At 38.0% G+C, this 23,401-nt stretch overlaps 1 protein-coding gene across 1 annotated transcript in view; it reads right to left on the reverse strand.

Annotated features, from left to right (window-relative positions):
* LOC145663963 (uncharacterized) overlaps nucleotides 1–23,401 on the reverse strand; it is a gene marked incomplete at its 5' end in the record, with an annotated part of 98,504 nt that overhangs the window by 48,788 nt on the left and 26,315 nt on the right. The window contains 5 exon segments of the mRNA XM_081730196.1: nucleotides 5,471–5,552; nucleotides 9,386–9,520; nucleotides 12,647–12,838; nucleotides 15,934–16,125; nucleotides 23,163–23,231. Coding sequence (XP_081586322.1) covers nucleotides 5,471–5,552; nucleotides 9,386–9,520; nucleotides 12,647–12,838; nucleotides 15,934–16,125; nucleotides 23,163–23,231 — 670 coding nt within the window.

Genomic DNA, 23,401 nt, shown 5'->3' on the forward strand with positions numbered 1-23,401 from the left:
TCATGGCGGCCATCTTGAAGACCACCATCTTGGATTCAGGTCCCAATCTTTCAATAGGAAAGGGTCATGTGACAAGTTTTGGAGTGCTTTTCACCACAAACACACATTTGACGGTATTTTCAACTTATCTCTAATCATTTAATAATTTTTACCTTCATAATATCTGTTTGTTAGCTCACAATCTTTGCAAACTTACAAGGCCTCATATTGTGTATATATTGAAAATTTGAGATTGCTTGTGGTACCATTTAATATATTATTCAATTGAGCTAGTTTTTCTCATGGGTTATTTTGACTGATATAGAAACATTTTAGGAGATGAAGCCAAAAAACTCGTAAGTCAAAAAAATAAGCATCATCCTATACATAACCTCTTCGGTCCCCGCGTCTCCTGTACGAGACATAACCACAGTAGGAGACATTTTTAACTCACTGAGTCCCAATGTCGCCTACAGGAGACATAGACCCCCGACACTGTCAACACTGTAACTCGTTACTTCCCACCACATGCATGCGCGCCAATTCTATAGATGGAAACAAATACAGAAATTATAAATAAGGACCGAAGAGGAGAGGATATATATATAAATATAAACATTTAAAACTATTAACCACTTAAAATAATAAATTAGATATATCACGTGTAAATAACAAGCCAATTGAGGTATCTTAAAGTAGTTAATGGTAGAAACAAAAACTTGAACATAACAGTATTTTTAACACTTATAGCGCTACTATCATGTATACATGACGATGCTCCTTTTGGCATCAGCGTTATGACCGTGTATATTCGGCTCTATATTTATCTTATGCGGAATGTACTTGAACCTGAACCCACAAAGTGGGGGTAATGTGTATATTTCTTGAAAGCTTGGGTCAAGGTAAGATCAAAACCGGTTCCCAAAATTGGGGAGGTCTCAATTTTCCTTCCTATTTCAACAATTTTTTTTTTTTTTTTTTTTTTTTTTTTTTTTAACTTTGAATCATTATACTTTTGAAATAATGGCATATCCGTGTTTTTGTTTCTACACCTATTCCACCGTTTCAGATACATACGAGTGGCCATATACTTTGCAATGAAGATTGTGTTGATATTTTGACCCACCGCTATTTTGCATAGGCTTATCGTAGAGAGTCGCGACTTGAATTATTTTCTTTTATTTAACACCAACTTTCATACGATGTGCAAGTTGATCCCCGTTTCCATTTAAAAATTTGGAGTTGGACCCCGTCTGAGACCTTGTGGGGAACCCTGGGACAATTTCTTTTACTTTGATACGTTATACTTTTGAAATGATGAAAGACATGTTTTTCTGTTTTCATATCTGTCTCACTGTTTCAGGTTTTTCGGGGTTACAACGGACTTTAAGACACGCTTAAAGGTGTTAATAAAAATAAGTAACGTGCTGCCCTCAAGCGGAATGCTTGAGACCTCCCCAATTTTGGTAACCAATTTTGATCTTACCTTGACCCAAGCTTTCAGGAAATATATACATCTCACCTACTTTGTGGGTTCAGGTTCAAGTACATCCCGTGTTAGTCTCTAAACCTCTGAGCCGTCAATTTGCGACTGAAATTGTTCTGTAACTATCCCTTGGTTCTTGTAGTTCAGACTGTTAACAACAGATGGTAGAGGGTGCATGAATTGCTCTCTGTGTTTTAGTGGGAAATGCGTCGCACATTCAGTAATGATAATGAGTTTGCCCAACCAGGTGGATTTTAGAAGATAGAACGACTGACATGTAGGCACTTCCCAGACAAAGTACCTCCAAAACCTGACAAAAAGGTTGTGCTGACAAGGAGTGTTATGTTTTCTGAGAGGAGGAATCAGAAAAATGGTAAGAGAGCGAGGAAAGAATATATTTATCTGTACGATTTATGATAATGACTTGTGCGTTTCTCCATGTTCTCAAAAACGCTTAAAAAAATCAAATCTTCAGCTTGATTCTTGTATCAAATATTACGTTTTTACAGTAAAACCTGTTACGTCTGTCACTTGTTTAATTTGATTAATATCATGGAACCATGCAAATATAACTGAGTAAACCCTCTGAATAGCGGACACCGATGGAACATGATTATTTGGCCGTAGCTCATGTAGTAATTGATGCAGTATTCTAGTTATAAATGTAAATTTAGGTGAATATTGAAATACTGTACTCAGTATTCATATTAGTAGGGCGATGAGGAGAATATTCACTTGTGTCAAGAAATAAATATCACTCAAGGATGCATTTATTCGCTGTAAACTTCCGTAATTCACATTCTGAGTGTACTAAAAGCAAAACTAATGCAACAGGAACATGAGTATTAAAAACTGAAAATTTATTGTGGACAGATGAAAAAAAAAAAAAAAAAAAAATCAAGTTCGACCTACAACTGTTCTGTGGTGGTTCACCAGGTCATTGATGTAAAGCAAATACAGTCTGTTGAAAGGATTTATTTTTCTACTGTACTGCAAACGATTTATTTTTAAATTGCCGAGCTACGTTCCAAACATGTACGAAAAATGTCAGTAATTAGAAACTGTATATAAAAATAATCTAGCATTGTTGTGAAACCATAATTTTGGTTGAATTTACAACACCATTGTTGTCCTTAGTTTCTTGCAGAGTGAAGATCGAGTGCGGACACTCTCCAACAACCACCTTTAATTTACTGCAAAAACTGAAGGTTGCACAGAAAATCGTTTATCGCCCCATACAGCACTATAATGAAACATCGTCTGTCGAGAATAAACTTCCCACTAGTAGACCTCGCTCTGTTGGGCCACCAGGTGTCAATAAGGCAGCGAAAGCAAGAATCGTTCGAAATCTGGCAGCATAAACTGGTTGATCAATGAAGACCTAAGACTGCATACCTATCGCAGGACAGGACAGCTGTTAAATCAGCGCTTGATGAGAATGCGACGTGACAGATCAAAGTTGCTCCTGCAGCAGTACGCGGATAACACGCATTGACAAAGTTTGTTCATAGATCAGGAAATTTTCAGTTGAAGAACACTTCAACAGGCAGAATGATAGAATGTATGCTACAACCAGTGCTGCAGCATCTGAACAATTTTCCCGAGTTCAGCGACGCCATTACCCTGCATCAGTGATGGTTTGACTGAGTGTGCCATACCTGGACCCCACTGACGTCCATTTTTGTCAAAGGAAGTATGAAAATGGAGGCCAAAGTATACAAGGACATTCTCGACAATATGATGAAATCCCTTGGCACCACTATGTTAAAAAATAAGCCTTAGGTGTTCCAACAAGAATCAGCACCAGTCCACAAAGCGAAGACGTCGTAGAAATGGCTTCGTGCAAGAAAATTGCATTCATCACCACCGAAGAATGGCACTCGTCAAGTCCAGACTTAAATCCTCTCGACTATAAGATTGGGTCTTATTTGGAGAAGAAGGTATGTGCTCAACCTTACATGTCTACGGACCGCTTGAAATCTGCTATAGTGAAAGCAGTGACTGACATAGACATGAATGTGGTGCGTGCTACCATTGATGATTGGCCGCGTCGTTTTGTTGTGTCCAGGCAAAGGGACGAAATTTTGAATAAATACTATACTCATTGATTTAATACTTACACTTTATATATTTACATTTACACTTACATTACACATTTCTTTCCCTTCATACTTCGTTTCATTTTTATGGTGTGCTAACACTGAGACAGAACTTTTGACCAGGGTAGATTGATTTAAATCAAAATCCGAAATAAATTAATTTAAAGTGAAAATAAGTGAAATCCCGTCTGTTCTGTTACTTTGATTATAGAAGATAATAATCGTAATACAATGACACTCAAATATATGTACAGCACAGTATGTAAACAAGTGTCATGCAGAGGATGAGGGAAAATTCCGTTTTAAGGGGGGGGGGCGGTGGCTCAGTGGTAGAGCGTTCACCTCTGGTGCTTGGGGTCCCGCGTTCGATCCCAGCCCCTGCCAAGTGAACTTTGTGGTGGACAAACACCGTGTGCGTGGGTTTTCTCGGGGTTCTCCCGTTTTCTCCCACTTTCTTCATTCCACCATTTCATTCATTACTCATGATCACCGTCTCCTTTAGCCTAACCGGCATAACCGTGGGACGTAAAACTCACAGATTTCATTTCATTTTCCGTTTTAAGGGGTAACGGAAGAATCCTCCTTTCTTCTCTTCGTAACATAGGGTTTTTAAATCGTTTAACTATTCCAACGGGAAAATCGCCATGGACATTTAAGACGAAAATTCTTTTGTGTGCGCGTCTGTTTGTTTGTTCCCAGATAACAGGGGAGTATTTAAAGGAACCCGATCCCCTCTCCGAAACTTAATTTTTTTAGGTTGTTTAACTTTAGGCGAAATTTAAGTATTTCGTGTAATAATAACTAGTTCCGATTTTTTTAAAATATACCCCTGACAAATATCAGTAACTCTTGTGAAAAAAAAAAGTGTCATGTTGATAAACGTTGCTGTTCTTTTTCCTTAATGTTTAAGAAACATTGTTTGGGATTGAAACACGTTAACGATTGGGGATTAATTCAAAATTCAACCCCAATACTTTCACTTAAATGGCATGATTAACATTTAATACTAATTCCTAATGTTTTTTGATCAGTTCGCGACTTGTATTTTACGAGGAGAAATATCTGATTTAAATAAAAAAATCGATTTAAATCAAAAAAGTAAACAAAAATGACTTTCTTCCACCATGCTTTTGACCAGATTACGTATATATATATATATATATATATATATATATATATATATATATATACAATATATGTTCCTTTCTATTTTAACTAAAGGTAGCCAAATGAAATAAGTACCACTAAGTGTTCATGCAGTGCGCATCATTTAATAAATGAAAAACTAAAGAAATTGCTAACCAATTTGCGCAGTGGTTTTATTACAGTCTGCAACCATCTGCAGAAGCCTACTTGAATCCAGGTTACTTCTCTCCTTGCACAGTTACTATCGTTGGTGTGTAATGTATGATTCTCAATTTACACAATAATAATAATAATAATAATAATAATAATAATAATAATAATAATAATAATAATAAAAGAAATAGAAATAATTACTGTAAAAACCAAGATAAGTAGACCCCCTTCTCCCTCCTCACACACAATTACGTACACTAGTAAAAGGTAACATGTATAAAAAGCCCTGTTCCGAAACATCGACGTTGCCAAACCATTTTTACTTCTATTATTAATAATCTCATGATAATTTTAATTTTAATCCTATTAAGAACTACTGTATAAATTCAGAATCATACATTACACACCAATGGCAGTAGTTGTACACGCACAAGCAATGAAATAAAGTTTTTGGATTCCCATCGATTTTTGAAATGGGTTTGCGGGTGATTGTAAAAATGCAACCGAAATAATTGTCCTGATAAACTAAAGCACTCTGCAAATAGGTCATCAATTTCCTTATTCCTTCAAGTTTATAAGAACTAATCATATGTTCGAAATCTGGTACCTGTTTTAGGAGACGGAGGACCGGATTCCAAGATGTCTCTCGTGCTTGAAGCATCATCTTGAGGGTGATCAGTATTCTGCACCTGAATTTAAAAATAGCTTATTAATAATACATACCACATTAATTACATATTACATACAGAGAATCAGTTAAATGTAATAAACTGCATGTGCCTTAAATGATACTCCATATAATTTCAACTACAATAAAACTAATGAATTTAAAATACATATATCAACTATCAAATATTTTCGCTAGCTAAGCTGTCAGTATCACGAGAAAGAATGATACTAAGAAAACAAATTAAAGGAATTTATAACAACCTTATTTTGCCCAAAGTTCTTTAATTTCACTTTTGGAATAGTTAAAATTCCCACTATTCAACACTATTTACTGTATAAATAACTACACATTAACTGAAGTAGCTTGAGTATCCAATATATTATAAATATTTGTCTTAGACACAACTGTAAACTTATACGTGTCCTTGTATTAAAGCGTTCTATTATATCTTCATTACCACAAATAAATAAGTATATAGATACCGTAATTCGTTGCAATAACAACGAGTAAAATAAAAAAGTCAACATTCAAACTTCGAATAATCAACAAACAAAATTAATATTAATCAGTACATTTTAAACTAACTTTGTTTTTCTCTTTCTTTTTTCTTCTAGCTAGATCAATATCTAAAAGCACTTTTTGCCCTAAAGCTGGATGTACACAAATGTATACAAACGTTATTGTTGCAAACTATTATACATAAGAATGAAAATGTACACTTGAAGCCCTTTGGTATTCATTTGTATTGTGATGTCGAATTTTCAGCTAGAAAATGGAATCCTGTGCCTAATTGTTAAAAATAAATAAATAAAATAAAATAATCTGTCCCTTTTGATCCACAATGGAAGGAAAGAGGGAGAAAGACTGCCTCAGATACAAATCCGAGTAGTGGGATGAGATCGCACGTTAAGGTGTAGGACCTGTCACATATATCCTTGGTGCTATGAAGAGGCGTTAACTCCAATCAGTCGATCAATCAATCAAGAGAACTTAAGTGGAGCATGAATCAATAATGCTAACTCAAGATCCATACTGACCCTACGAAATTTAGGCAACAGGTTTACACTGAATAAATCCGATATTGTAAGTTTTCGTTTAACATGTTGATTTGAAATCTGTAATAACTTGCCGTAGTACCATTTGAAAAAAATGTTGGACTGGCAACACTGTTAGTCTGGTAATGTTACACACTATAGCAAGCAGTGTCCCCTTGCCGATATCTGCATGGTACAAAAATTTCAGTGTTTTTTGTCTATTAGTTTAAAAGTTACAAGGGCATATCAGAATAAATGGTTCAGTCTGTGTGTATATATACAGGGTGGTTCAAAAGTGTAGAATTCCCAGATAAAAGGCAAGATTTTAAAAGAACTGCAAAAGTAACACTGTTACCTAGTAACACAGGTGGGGGAAAATTGTTCTCATCTGAAATTTTCTCAGGAATTCGATACTATGTTTGTTTTTGCTTTATCACTTATCATAACGAAGTTATGACTGTTTTTGTTTTCTCGGTACCGTTTCAGGTGACTAAGATAACATGGCTGTGATGTAGGCAGTATGCTCTGAGATAATTTTGATGTCAGGAGAGCGAAGCACAAAGGTCACTGCTGATGATTTTCACAACTGTCACTCAGACAGGACATCCATTAGCCATACAACAGTAAGCAAGTGGATCACGAAATTCAGGGAAACAAAATCCGTGGCCAACAAATCAAAATCGGGCAGGCTATGCACGGCGACTGACGAAAAACGTCAAAAGCAGTGTTGGCAGCATTTAGCTAGAGTCTGAATAGAAGTACTCGTCGTTTGTCATCAGCACCTGCTAGAGGATGATGCCGATTGGCGTTTGGAATTCGCGAAATGGCAATAGAGCAAATACGCCAAAATCCCCCTTTCGCCTACTCACAGATGAGGCTAATTTTGACGTTTCTGGTGAGGTGAACAAACAGAATGTTCGCTACTAGTTGGACACAAACCCCCTTTGGTGTAAAGCATCTGCTGCCATTCCTGGAAAAAGTGGCATGATGGGGTGTGTGGGGGACCCGTGTTGTGAGCTCTTTGTTTATCAATGGTACCTTAAGAGCAATTGAGTATCGTCGAATGTCGGAAGAAGATATCTTGCCATCTCACTTACATGAAGGTGGGATATTCCTTGTCTTCTAAAAAAATAGTGCCCCTCCGCATGATGGAAATTGTATTCGTGAATACGTATTTGGATGTGCAATTTCCCAACTCGTTATTCGGTAGACGTGCTACTCTGAAGTGGCTACCACGTTCTCCTGACTTCAGTCCCCTAAAGGTACGCATAACAAATGCGTGTGCAAGCATACCTGAAAGCACTTTGAGAACGGTTTTTGATGAATGGGGGGAAAAATACTGACAATTCAACGGAATGGGCAACATATCGAACACATCCTTTAATTGGGAAAAATGTGTGGTATGTGATTGACGTTGTGAAAACCAAAACAGTCATAACTTCGTTATGGTAAGTGATAAAGGAAAAACAAACATAGCATTGAATTCCTGAGAATATTTTCGATGAGAACAAGGTATCCCAACATATAGTTTCCATATAAGAAAATCAAAGTGAAGTATGGAAACACGATTTTTTTTTTTTTTTTTTTTTGATACACCAACTACAAGATAATTTAAACCAAATACAAGAGTCTGAACGAACAAACAGAAAAAGTGAAACCTCTGTCCTGATCATTAAAAATAAACGCAAAGTTAACAAGGAAAGCGGCCAAAAAGATCGTTAAAATCACGTCTGGTATTTCAAAAAGTAATTCTGAGCTTGAACAGTTATCTTATGCGAACAGTTGTGAACTTCCATAGGACAAAAGTGGGGTCCTGCTTGCCTAGTTGAAGAAGCATGAAGAACTTCAGCACGAAGTGGCTATACTAAGAAGAAAGAAAGGAGAAAAGGAAAGAGAATAGAAAATTGAAAATTAACAAAGAAATCTTATTTTTTTCTTCCTTTCTTTTTTGAAAAGCGTATTTTCTTTGATGTAACAGGGAGAGAGTGTTCAGTGTAGAACTTAGTTGATAGGCACAGAAAATGTATTACGAATTAGGCACACACTCTACTTGTTTGAGGGACTGATATTCTGTAGTAACAGTTAAATATTGAGCTGCAATAATTACAGTTGTAACGTAGATAGTTCTGAAAAATAATAGAATTGTGAATGAGTGTGTATTCTCTTGTAAAAGAAGAGCTCCTTCGTGGTTAAGCTGTTACCGTACGCGCTTTTGGCGTGGGAGACCCGGGTTCGATTCCCGGCGGAGCTCATTTAGTTTGGATTTCACGTTAATTAGTAGGTTTCGTCTCATATAGCCCCGCTGGTGAAAGAACGTTAAATCCAAAACCAACCAATCCTCTTGCGAAAGAAGTAAGGTTTGTAGAAAGTCTTCAGCGTTGTTAAGAAACTGTAGGAGTAGAAATAGTCGCGCAGACGAATAGAAATAAAGTAATTTGGAAGAAGATACCTATATGTGTTGTCACTAACTTATATGATACAAGTTAGGTGCTATTCATTTTCAACTGCTACAACTGGTCATATACCCAATATTTCAACAGTTAACCATCTGATTATCTTCTTTTATTTTAAAAGTAACCCTACATACTTGTTCTTCCGTCAAAATACCCAAAAGGCGAAACGAGTGGCAACCATTGTATGCTTTATAAATCTCCCCACACGTTGACGAGGATCTATTCGTGATTCGGAAGCTAAATGTTTCCAGCTTTCGGTATATCCATTATAAACAAAATATACCTAAGAACTTACTGTTTTGATTTTTATAAAATTGCGCTAAGAAATCTTTGTTCTAAATCTAATAATAATAACAGTAACGTACTTCACTCCTGTTCACGATTTGTTCTTTAGCTGCAGCCCTCATGTTTTGCTTTCTTCTTTTGTTGGTTTCACTGTTTTTTGTTCGCTGATTTCTGGTCTTTACTTTCACGTCGGAGGTGGTTGTTGCTTCATTTTCCTACATATAAAACAGTAATACAAATTACATTTTGATTCTGCTGCTAACACACGTGTTTATATATTTAACTGCGCGGCGGTGCCTCTGGTGACTTTCGAGGTCACCGCCAAATGACATTTGAAGTTTGAACTTTAATAGGATTTAGTCTTTGTCTTTCGAATGGTGCGAAAAAATACTGATACACAATCACACTCGAATACTGCACTATTATTTTCAGTTTTTTTTTTAACAATTTTTGCAACCTGAGCAGAACCATATGTAAATTTTTAATTTTTCTTCAATTTGTCAACCATGTTTCCTTTTCGCTCGAAGACAGACATGACGCTCCTAAAATTTTATTATTTTTTTTTTTTATTTTTCAAGTCTTCTCTTTGATTCTAACTAATAGACCAGACTATAGTACGTTACCCGCTACACTAGGTTAAAATAAGAAAAATTGGTAATATGTTGCGTTGGTTAGTCACTTTTTACTATTACTGTAGCGCTCTTTGATATCGGTCATTTTCGATCATTTATATATATACAGGGCGGAAGGTAACAACACTGAAAAACTTTGGGGGGTGATTCCTTATATGAAATGAAAAAAAAAAGTTCTAATAAACATGGGTCGAAAAACGTCTCCTTTCAGAGTTATAAACCGCCGAATACTCGAAAAATCACGTTTCAAAACGCCCTGGCTTAGAAACTTTATAGTCTATCCCAAGCGGTTTAAGGAATTACACAGGAACCAGTATGCGCTCTGTGTAAATATCCATGTTTTAGAATTTACCGGTACCAGCGAAACCAACGCATTATTAATACTTAAAGGAGTATTCCTATACCTCAAATTCCTTTTTACAGTTCGTTTCGCCGATAACGGAGGATGGTAAAACATGGATATTTAGACAGAGCGCACATTAGTTCCTGTATAATTCCTTAAACCGCTTGGGATAGGTCTTATAGTTCTTACGCCAGGGCGTTTTGAAACGTAATTTTTCTAATATTCGGAGGTTCATAACTCTGAAAGGAGACATTTTTCGACCCATGTTTATTAGATTTTACATATATATATATATATATATATATATATATATATATATATATATATATATATATATATATATATATATACTCATATATACTCATGTGCAAAACTTAAGAATAATGCTATTTGCATGATTTATTGCACTCAGAGAATGGTGAATCAGCCAAATATTATTGGAATGTGGAATTGCAAATGGATACAGTCCGAAAACACTGGAAGAGAATGCACAGGATGGGCAACAGACACGAAAATGCATGGGCACGGGAAAATTCGGAAATAGACCAATGTGGTTTTCGAGGGTTAAGCGTAAGATACAGGACATCAATAGTGTGTGTGTGATCACCCCGCACTGCAACATATGCACCGCAACGTGATTGCATGCTGAGAATGAGATCATCAAGAAGTGGCTGGGGTATGTTTTTCCATTCCTTTACAAGTGCCTTTCGAAGCTCAGGAATGGATCTTGGAGCCATTTGAAGACGTGCATGTCCCACGCATGCTCGATGGGGTTCAAGCCCGGTGAGCAACTGGGCCAATCGAATCGCCTGATATCCTGGTGCTCAAGGTACTCATCCACTATGGCAGCGCGATGGAGACATGCGTTATCATCCATTAGAATGAAATCAGGACCCAGTGCGCTCTGAAACAGATGAACGTATTGGTCCAAGATGTCATCCCGATACATTGCACCAGCGACGGTACCACGTGGGAAGACATGCTGAGGTGTACGGGACCCCAGGATGAACCCACCCCATACCATAACTCCGCCGCCCCTGTACTAGTCTACAGCAGTCATGTTAGCTGGAAAGAACCGTGTTCCTGGTTCTCTCCAGATGAACACACGTCGAGAATCACTGGTGAGACTGAACCTGGATTTATCTGTGAACAGGACATGACGCCATTGTTCCGGGGTCCATGCGTGATGTACTCTGGATCAATTCAACCGAGCTCTTCTTTGCTGTGGGGTCAATGGAACACACCTTGCTGGTCTTCTGGCATACAAGTGTCCCTCAGCTAACCGTCTGTACACTGTAAATCTTGACACTGACGTTCCTGTAGCAGCTGCAAGGTCCCTAGAGATATCTGAGGCGGTGCTGTGCCTGTTGCGCCTGGTAGTTAGACGTAACGGTCTTCCTGGTCACTGGTGCTCCTTGGACGACCTCCGCCGAACCTCCGAAAAACATTTTCACCCCTTTGGAATCGTCGCCAGATCCTCGAGAAGACACTTTGTGGGACACCCAATTCACGAGACGCGTCCATCTGGTTCTGACCCCTCTCGAGTCGCCCGATGATTCTTCCACGCGTATGGTCTATCAATATGGTCTCTCTGCGCCATTCTTCTACACGTACACTGGCACTATGTCAAGTAATGAAGCTTTGACTCACAAGTCTCTAACGTCTCGAACACAAGTGCTTGCGAGTTGAAACAGCGTTGTTCAATGGGTGTATACAGCATCACCAAGCGACAACATCGGGAGCCGTGTTACGCAGTCAGGCGTGTGTAATAGGATAAATTATATGCATTTTCCATGCTCTCCAAAACTGCTGTCTATGTATTCCCACATTATTCTTAAGTTTTGCACATGAGTGTATATATTTATCCCCTCCCCTAATCTGTGGAGCTGAATTTGGATTAAAAGGGCATCGGAAGTGTTACTTTTCATCTTAGCGACTCCGGAAACTATGGATTTGGAACTAATATCAGTGATTTTCCATCATTTTTATATATCCCCCCTCCAACCCGAAGTTGCACCATCAAAGTAAAATGATAAAAGCCATCCCAGGGCCGAATCTCATCTATGTCGAAATTTGATCGAGATCCGTCGAATGGTTCGTCACAAACACAGTCACGAGATTAGGAAACATCAAGGAAAACACACACAGCTTAATCAAAACTGGAAATTTATGAAACTGTCGCGAAATGGAGACAAAAATGCACTACACACTGAACGGAAGATGTGCACTTCATAAACTGTAGCGCTCTTAGGAATACTAAAAACAGACGACTGGAAATGCATTTTAACTTATAATAATGACTGGAAATAAGTTAACAAGACTGTCTTCGAGGGAAAAATGGAACAGAAAGAATTACAAGAACTCACCTTTAGAGTTTCCGAGCTATTTCCTCTTCCTATATCCCTCAATTCATCACGGTGATCGATCTCCTGGCCTCGCATATTCGAATCCTTTGAACTAGCACCATCAGTTTTCGTTTGTTTTGCTTTTCTTGTTAATTCCACCGGAGCGGAACGTTTTCTGTTAATTCCTTTCGCTTGTGAAGGTCCTTCCGTATTCTTATAAACGAAATGAAGATAGGTTTACAATTGTGTTTATAAGCAGTTAATTATTACAGAAGAAATTTACCTTTCTATGCAATACAAAAATGAAGCAAGTAGAATAACTAAAAAATCTAATTACTGGTAATGACTAGATCAATCTTTTACTTCCTACGTGATTGCTCTACCAACTGAACTACCAATGCTTAACCCTGCTTTCTTTTGTTTTCGGTGTTTTGTTCCACGTCTACAAGTATTAAATGTAAATAGAACAATTTAAATGTTGGTATATACGTGAGGAAGTCCGAAAGTAAGTTTCTCCTCTCCCAGGAAAGCGAACAGCAATGGAAGGGGGGGGCAAGATAGCGGTTGCACGCGCAGCACACCCGGCCACAAGTAAGTATCGTTCGCCCGCGATCCTGCAGATGACGCTGTCGCAGCGCCTGCACAAAGTAAAGACGAGTCTCTCAGTCTGACTCTCGTAGCTATGGATAGAAGACGTGGTCAAAGGAGGAAGTGCGAACGGTTGCCCGCTATGAAAGAATGACAATGCGAGACCACACTCAGCGCCGACGACGACGCAAAACCATATTGCAACTCTTTGGTGGGAGTGCCTTGCCCATCCACCATACAGTCCTGATCTCGCACCCAACGACTTCCATCTGTTTCCGGCTTTGAAGACGACTCTCGACGGCAGGCGCTTTGGAAGCATTAATGAAGTCACAGAAGCTGTTCGACATTTCTTCCGTTTGCTGAGCCCTGAATTTTTCAAGGACGGTTTTTGAAGCTTATAGTCCGGTATGACAAAATAGTCCGGTCTCAATGTACGTGGTACTTATCTGGAAAAATAAAGGTACGTTTGATCTTTAATGTCACATGCTATTTTTGGTCTTGCATCCCCACCCCTGTCCTCCTGGGGAAACTTATTTTGGACTCCCCCTCGTACTATACATCAATCAAACTATTCACCATAATTGCCTACCTCTACAAATAATTGCTTAGTAATAAAATCACAATCTGTACAACATCTACTCGACATATGGAAGATCGGATTTCCGCTCAGGCCAGCCGAACCACCAGATCTTTCTGAGTTACTCCAACGCTCCTATATACTAGATACTAAACATACAAGACAAATACTCATAATATTTCTACTTTAGAAAATGTTGTAGTAATTAAGTATATCACTGGAGCTTCTCGGGTTAAAGGGACCTCATTGAACAGATATATAGGTTACTACAAAAGAAGTTACGCATTTTAAGTTTGGTGAGAAACAAAATGAAATCTTTAAATTTTATGTCCCACGGTTATGTCGGCTAGACTAGAGACCGTAATTATGACAAATGAATGAAATGGTGGAATGAAGGAAGTGGGAGGAAACGGGAGCACCCCGAGAAAACCAAGCACGCCGTGTTTGTTCACCACAAAGCTCATTTGGCGCGAGCTAGGATCGAACCAAGGACCCCATGCACCAGAAGTGAACGCTCTACCACTGAGCCACCGCAGCCCCTTGGTGGAAAACCTCTGTCTGTAATGCAAAATTAGATTCGATTCTCTGTAGAACATGCCTTGTTCGGATCGCATTTGTCTTATATATTCTACAATTAAACAAAACACTTTTATCATTTTTTCCACTTTCAATATTTCTTCTCAATACAAACCATAAAGATGTATTTCCTCAAAATTAAACAAAAACTTGTGTTCAGCTTGTTGAAAATTTCAAAAAACTAATTTTAATCAGAATGCCCTATACACTACCTCTGTCATAATCAATAATTTTACGTTGTTTATATTGGAAAATTGTTTTGCATGTGTATGTTCAAACTTACAACAGGGTGTCTACAAAAATTCCAAAATGAAATTTCGTGACTTTTTCGTGACATTTGCTTTACCGAGAGCGCATTTGGGTGCGAATTTTCAAGAGCGGATTTGGGTGCAAATTAGGCCGAATATTCATCCATGTGATAGAAACGTACTTTGTTTGCGATTTGGTAGCGTCTAAAGCCGACCATAAACATTTTGGTGGTGAATTTTGACGTTTTACAGAACAAAATTTTCCAATCTGTACTTACGTTTGCACAGTTAAAAAAAAATCATGACCCAAAAGCTAAATTTCGTGACTTTTTCGTAACTTTTATGACCGTTTTCTGATTTCGTGACTCTTTCGCGATATTCGTGACTTTCTTGACCGATAGACACCCTGTACAATATAGGAATACAGTTTACTACATTTTAACTTCTTTTATCTTTGATTATTGCAACCTCGCATAATAGTTACTTCTGCAAGTTACAGGAAGACATACACAAACTTTCATTAAAATGGGGTACGTTCCCCAAGAATTATCGTGGAACAGACGGGCAGACACACAAATGCTGACCGAACAGAATAGTACAGGTTTCGCTTCAATTATACAAATTTTCAGGCTACTTCAGCTAGATCTTGAGCTAGGGTAATTAAAAAATTGATTTTTTTTTAATTTGCGGCAGCTTTTTGATATGAAAGGATGCGTTTATCGATCCATATTCATTAGAATCTTTTCGATTTTACTTCGTATAAACACAGCCCGAAATTTGGAAATATTATTTTCTCCAGCTATTTTTCAATCAATTGTTTTCACCCTTTCTCTGAAACCCTCTCCAACTACCCTAGTTACCTGTTCTTCCACCAAAAGTTCCAAAATAGCCAATGAGTGACATACTATTGGATGCTCTGTAAATCTCTACATACTGATGATGCGCTGTTCGTGATCCGAAAGATAAATATCTCCATGTACTATCCCAGTATATATAAATTCTAAAAATGCTCCTAAGAAGCTATTATTTTGATTTTTATATATTTACGCTACGAAATCTTTGATCTAAAACTAAATATAATAATAAATAAATAAAAATAAAAAACGCACAAAGTTTTATCAAAATTGGAAATTTACGAAAGGTATCGCGCGCATCGAACTGCAGAAACACACTTTAACTATGGTGCTCGTAGATAATACTGACAAATACAAAAATATCAATGACTCACACGCTGCTGATCGTAAAGATTGTCTTTGAGGGAAATGAAAATTTAAAAAAATAAATAAATAAATAAATAAATAAAATAAATTAGAACTTACCTTCAAAGCTTGAGAACTATTCCCGCTTGTTTCATCTCTCAATTCATCACAGAGATCGATCTCCTGGCCTCCGATCTTCGATTTCTGTAAATTAGCACCATCAGTTTTTGTTTCTTTTGCTTTCTTTTTTAATTCCATTGGAGCAGGACGTTTTCTGGTGACTCTTCTTGCTTGTGAAGGTCCTTCCATATTCTTATGAACAAAATAAAGATAGATTCAAGGTTGTGTTTATAAGCAGTAAATTATTAAAAATGAAGAAATGTAACTTCTTATGCATTACAAATACGGAGGAATATCAAAGTAAATGAAAAATCTGATCACTGAACTTGACTCGAAATTGAATCTTCTATTTGCTGAATGGATGCTCTATCAACTGAATAACCAGCGACAAACCCTACTTTCTTTTGTTTTGGTGCTCTGTTCCATGCTTACTCGTATTTTGTCTATTTTGAGTTTAACGTCCCACGATTATACCTGGGTGGCTAAGGGAGACGTGGACCTACTGATTACAGTGGAATCAGAAAACTACTCTTTTCGTTCAACTGTACCCCCACCGGGAATCGAACCCGGGACCACGCACATCGAAGGCAAACGTGCTAGCCACTAGGGCAAGCGGGGGTCCGCTTACTCATATTAAATGAAAATAAAATAATTTATTTGCTGGTATATACTATATGTACATCAATCGAAATATTCATTATAATAGCTTGCCTCTGCAAATAATTACTGAATAATAAAATCATAATTTGCAGATCACTTGCCCAACATACGAGGGTCACTACAAAAGTTTTGAGATACGCATTGTTGTGGCACAGTATTTGAATTCCAACAATTGCGTTCGGTAGTGGTATCCAGAGCGAAGAAGCGAAGCAAGTTTCAACTCGCATCGCTTATCGGCGTGGCCGTATCGCCTTCACTTGTTTGTTGATGTGAGCAGTATTCGGCTGTCTAGAATGGAGCTCGAAAAGGAACATTTTCGGGCAATGATCCTTTACGATTTCAAAAGTAGTTTGAACGAGACACAAAGCCCTGACCGTTTGCAGGGGGCATTTGGGACCTTGCTCCTTCCCGTGTTACAATTTTTCAGTGATTTGGTGAATTCAAAAGAGGCCGGACATCGCTTAAAGATGAAGAGAGAGCTGGACGTCCGGCAACACCTGTGTCAGGTGAAAACATTGCCGCTGTGGAACAAATGATTCGAGAAAATCCCCGAACAACTTTCAAGGACATTGAATCTACAGTGAACATTGGATCGCCAGCAGTAACAAAAATTCTTCATGATCATCTTCGGCTCAGGAAGGTTTCATCTCGTTGGGTGCCTCACACTTTGAGTGAACAGCAGAAGCGCATGCGTGTGGAATGGTATGAACAAATGCTTCCAAGCGACCGCGAAATGTGGGGAAGAAGATGTTCGCAACTTTCCTCTCCAAATCTGGCCATGCTGCAACTGTTCCACTTGAAGAACAAAGGACTGTTACTGCTCAGTGGTACAACACTGTTTGCCTAACAAAAGTGTTTCAGAAGCTTCGGGAACGGCGTCCAAGAACTGGATTGCGTGGGATCCTGCTTCATCATGACAACGCGTTCGCACACACGGCCAACATCACAATTCAGTTTTTAGAATCTACGGAGGTCAAACTTATGACTCATCCGCCGTATAGCCCTGACCTGACCCCGTGTGATTTTTTCTGTTCCTCAGGATCAAAGATCGCATGCGTGGGAAAAGATTTTGCAGCCCTGAAGAAGCTGTAGTGGCTTATGAGAATGAACTTTCAACACTTGAAGCAAAAGACTGGCAACACTGCTTCCAAAAGTGGTTTTCGAGGATGCAAAAGTGTATACAGTGTAAGTGTAATGGTGAATACTTTGAGAAAATGTAAGTGTTAAATTGATTTTAAGTATGTAAGTTATTTCACATCTCAAAACTTTCGTAGTGACCCTCGTATGAAAGATCAGTTTTCGTCCACGCCAATGATTTCTCTTGTTATTCCAACACTCCTACCTACATGGCACATCCAGAAAATAAGTTCTGAAAGTGCTCCCAGACGGCATATATGGTCACAACCGAACGTACTTGCACAGTAGTGGAACAGAAACACATAACCATAACCTGGAGCGAGCATAATGATGTGGAATCAGTAGTTAGGGAATCATGGTACAGTTAACATTGCTGCGCACATAGTCTCCCGCCGAGAGTGAAGTACACACAGTAATCAGGTTTCTTCACGCTACGAAACTGCCAGTGTCAGAGATAAATCGGTAGTAGTGTTAGATTGGATGCCATGAGTGAAGGCATGATTAGCAATACTGCAAACAATTCACAGCAGACCGCACCAATGTGTACTACGAACATCGTAATGGTCGACTATCCGTTGTTACGCCTGAATTGATGGAAAATGTACAACTAGCAATTCTGTAGAACCTATGGTTCACAATGTCCAAACTCTTACGAGAGTTTCCATACATCTCCCATTTCCTGCTGCATAAAATCGCCACCCAACAACTGCAGTTTCGTAAGTTGTGTGCGTGATAGGTTATTAAACAACGGACAGCGAAGCAGAAGAAACGCCTAACGTCCACGTTGGCCTTTCTGCTGCATTACCATCAGAAAGGTGATCAGTTCCTCGATCGCACTGTCACTGGGGACGAAACATGAGTGTCCTACATTACCTCGTCCTACAGCCTTGATCTCGCACCCAGTGATTTCCACTCGTTCCTTTCCTCCATTTGAAGCAATTTTCTGACTGGACAATTCGACAGTGCAGCTGAATTGCAGACGGTTATGATATTCTGATTCCAGCCCTTGGGAGCACAATTCTTTGACACCGGCGTACAAAAGCTGGTTCGTGTTACGAAAAGTACCTCAACAAGGATAGTGTATGTATATGTTGATAAGTAAGTTATGTATCACTAACTCCATTGCAAAAAATCACTTTCTTCTGATGTTTGTCTTTCATTTTACAGTCTATCAGAACTTACTTTCTAGATGCCCTTCGTATCAGACACTGAAAATACAGAACAAATATTCATAATATTTCTACTTTAGAAAACACTGTAGTAATTAAGTATATCATCAGATCAATGGGATCTTTAACTTGGTAGACTGAATTGGTGTGACTGAAATGTCCGTTTTCAACTCCGGTGACAAAGCATTCTCTGTAACATAACCAATGAATGGATTACGATCATCTGTACACGTTCAGAAAACAGGCTGGGATGCCCCCATCAATCAAAGGTAGTATGCTCTTAACCAAGATCATACAGAAGTACACTACGGAGAACACAATTACACGTAAATTTCCTTAATGACTTCAATCAGGGACATTATACCAACACATCTAACTGTAAAAAGCATCCACGTGCATTTAGGCCAGGACTGCTGTATGAACATAGAGGACGCGGTGGCTCAATAGCAGAGCGTTCATCTCTGGTGCGTGGAATCCCTGGTTCGATCCCAGCTCGCGCCAAGTGGGCTGTGTGGTGAACAAATACCGTGTTCATAGGTTTTCTTGGGGTCTTCCCGTTTCATACCACTTTATTCATTCCATCATTGCATTCATTTGTCATCATCACCGTCTTCTTTAGCATAGCCGACATAAACGTCGGCCGTAAGAATTAATTTTCATTTTGGTGAATGAACGCAAATTCGTGCCATTTTTACTGATCGATTCCAAATTTTGTGTAGATTGTTTAGTTCTAATTGATTAAGAAAAACATGGCTGTTTCTTCTTTATTATATTTTTTAGGGGCACATTGGAAGTGTTGAAATTTTTTAAAAATAAAGCATCATATCCTAGGAGTTATGCATTCCAACATCGCATATTTGTATATAGGGGTTGTATATATCTCAGGCGTTTGTTTCATAGCCAAATGATAGTGAAAAACGGATAATCATTTCTCCAGTCTAAGATGAATCTTTATTAACAAAAAATTGGCTACTTATCAATGAATCCTCTCTTGGAAGGATTCCAAGAGAGGATTCATTAGTAAGTAGCCATTTTTTTGTTAATTTGGATCATCCTCCCATTCGCCCACATAATTATATTTATGAATCTTTATTGTTTGGAGTGTTTTGCCCAGAGAACACGATATATCACTAACATTATAATTAATTGTGCATGTAATGTATTTGCTTATTACATACTGCATGCAAGAAGAAGGAAAACACTGATCATTTATGAATTAGAATCTCCAACTGGGAAGTAGGCTTAATCTTGCAAACAGTGCGAGATATTGAAAAAAGTAATCGAAAAATCTCCCCTTTATGATATCCCTTGCCGATTTTTATCAAGGCGTCCTTCACTTATGTCTGTAAAGGGACATGTACAGATGTTGTGAGGAATGACAAGGAGTTTCATGCTCATATGTGAATGATGCGCTGTGTACAAAGCAAATGTTCAGCTAGAATAGTGTAAAAAAATATATGAATAAGCAGATATTATTCTTACGACAAGTTTCGCAAAAAGCACTAAACTAATCAATAATCATAAAAACAGATCACAGCTCAATTATTTCAAAGCTCACAGCTCAATTATCTCAAGTTTATTCTTGTTTACAATCGACTCAAAAGCACTCATCCATGCAGTTTCCGAGAAAATTTTGTGTTAACATCTTCAGAATGGATAAATCGATTTTCGATAATTTACTGTATGTTAAAGACAATAGAAATACGAGCTGTGATAAGAAGAAAGAGTTGAATTTATACGTCATAAATGGAAACAGTTGCAGTAAATTGGTTAGTGTTGTGTTAAAGTGTACCATCTCTTCCCCCCGTTTGCATGTAGTTTGAACTGCCCCGACCTTAGCAGTTCCGGGTGAGACGTCATTCCGGGTATACTTGGAACAGTGCTGTGTTGGAAAATGACTAGTTTGAAAGCGGAATAAAAGAATAACACTGAGTTTCTTGCCAAACTACAAAAGCTGCAAACTGAAATATTTCGAATGCTGATCAAGGCATACGGTGATCCTTGTATGTCCAGAGTACAGGTCTTTCAATGACATAAACGTTTCTCGGAGGAGAAAAGAAGCGTTGAACATAATGATTGTTCAGGCAGGCTGCAGTTTTTAGCTACTGACACAAACATTAATAGAGTACGCGAAGTAATCAGAAGTTAGCGAAGATTAAGTGTACGTGCAGTGGTTGAACTACTGAACCTGAACAGGGAATCTGTTCGTGGTTACCACTGAAGAATTAAAATGAGGAAAAGTCTGTACTAAGGTTGTGCCGAAAAATCTCTTGCCTGATCAAAATGAGTGATTCAAGAATTCTGTGCGGACATATTATAACTTTTTTTTAATCGTCCGCGTTATACGCATTAGGCTCAAGGAGACGGATGATTAATTAAAGAAAATGATTCTAAAATTAAATTTTTGTGATCTCCCACCGGGAATTGAACCTGGCGCCGTGTGCACGAAAGCCGCAAGAGCTAGCCACTAGACCAGCAGCGAGTGTTTTTTGATTTGAGTTTAGCGTCACTTTCAGCAGTGAGGCAATACTGGAATTCCTACGTGAACCTACAGATTAACGTAGAATTTGAACCATACAATACCCCGCCGGGAATTGACCCCGGATCTCCCGCGCAAAAGACGCGCACGCTAATCATATGATCACGAGAAAACTCTCAAACATGTTGGGAATCTGTAATCATCTTCAACGAAACAGAGATTCCTACCTATAACCGGGGGACCAAGCAGCTATACATTTAGTAAAAATGCATTGGTTCCCCAGACGAAAAAAACATGCATGTCACGCTCAAAATTTAAGGCAATGCTGTTTATGTTCTCTTACATTCATACAAGTGTATGTTTGAGTAGGTTCTTATTGAGGTGACAGCCAATTAGCATAACTTTATTGAGATTTCGATCAGATTATGCAAAAATAATAATAATAATAATAATAATAATAATAATAATAATAATATAATAATAAAATAAAATAAAAAAATAAATAAATAAAAAAATAAGAAAGACCTCAATTATGGAAAAATTTATAGATTCTGCACTACAACATGGGTTCTGCCTGTCAGATAATTATTTGTGCGTAAAAACAATACTATCATGGAACATCTCCATATTCGCCGAATTCGGCACCATGTGACACTCTTTTTCCAAGACTAAACTTTGTCCTAAATGGAAACGTTTTGCCCCAGTTGAAAAAATCAAGTTGGGAACGGCATATCTCCTATGTGAACTCACATAAAATGACCAGGGGCGGATTAAGGCTTTTGGGGCCCTGGAGCCGACTATTTCAAGGGGGTCCTATGTTACGAATAATTCCAGCGCATAAATTTCCTTTGCTGTTTTCCACAGCCTCATAGGCTTATCGAAACACCGAGAACTATGTTGTAATATTTTAATATGCTCCATGCCATTAAATGTGATCTTAATGCCATTATTGATTACAGATAAGAATGCTGATGCTGTATTAGATTCTGCTTCGCAGATATCAATGATTAGAGAGGATTTAATTTCACCTAAGGCTAGGATATTGAATATCAACACATGAATAAAAGGAATTCTTCAGAATTATCTTTTGATAAACAAGATAGCAATTGTACGTTTCAAAATTAATGGGAGAAAATTTCATCACGCTTTTCGCGTGTTAAGTAATTTTTCCCAAGACATGTTGTTAGGAAATGACTTTTTAGTATCTCAGAGCCCAAATTGATTTGAATAGGAAAATTGTCACTACAAGCTAATAATTTGGTTTGTAATATAGGCCTCACAAAATGAGTACCGTGAAGACGCTAGTGGAAGAAGACTGAAGCGATACGGTGAGTGTAGCGAGCGGGGGAAAAAAATCAGCATGGATCTGAAGCCTATAATATAATAAGTTGATTGCTATATTATAATATTAAAGAGAGGGATTTTTGGGGGCCCCCTGAGCCTGGGCTCCATTGGCTCCGCCCTTAATCCGCTCCCGAAAATGACTTCCAGTATTGTTATCAATAGTGGAGTAAGCAAATTCAGAAGCATGTGAATGCTGAAGGGAACTACTTCGAGGGTACTGACCATACCAGGCAATAAAGCGATTAAGATCTACTCTTTTCTTCTTATACCTCATATCTTTACGACAATAAAAAGGCTATATGCTAATTCCGAAAAAAATTAACAAGAGAAATGAAGTGAGCATATATGCACCTTTTGAGTGGATTGTACATAAAAGATAGTGACACTTGTGTCCATACTAAAACAACAACATGCACATAAGAGCACTGGACAAAATATACCTTTCCTGCAGAATCCATAGTCACAGAAAGAATGCTTTGATCTCTCACTCTGTTTTGAGTTTCTTTCTCCTGAAAATACATAGGAAAAAAGAGCCATGTGTTAAATTAGAAATATAAAAAAAAAAATTGTGTTTCATGCTTTCTGAGGTTAAATGAACTAATGAAAGATACTGAAGTTGAACGCTATGAAGAATTCCAAAACAGAAGAGATGGGAATAATCAGATTCGATCATACATAC

Source organism: Thermobia domestica, chromosome 11, assembly GCF_964235325.1.
Source record: "Thermobia domestica chromosome 11, izTheDome1.hap1.1, whole genome shotgun sequence".
NCBI classification, from domain to species: domain Eukaryota; kingdom Metazoa; phylum Arthropoda; class Insecta; order Zygentoma; family Lepismatidae; genus Thermobia; species Thermobia domestica.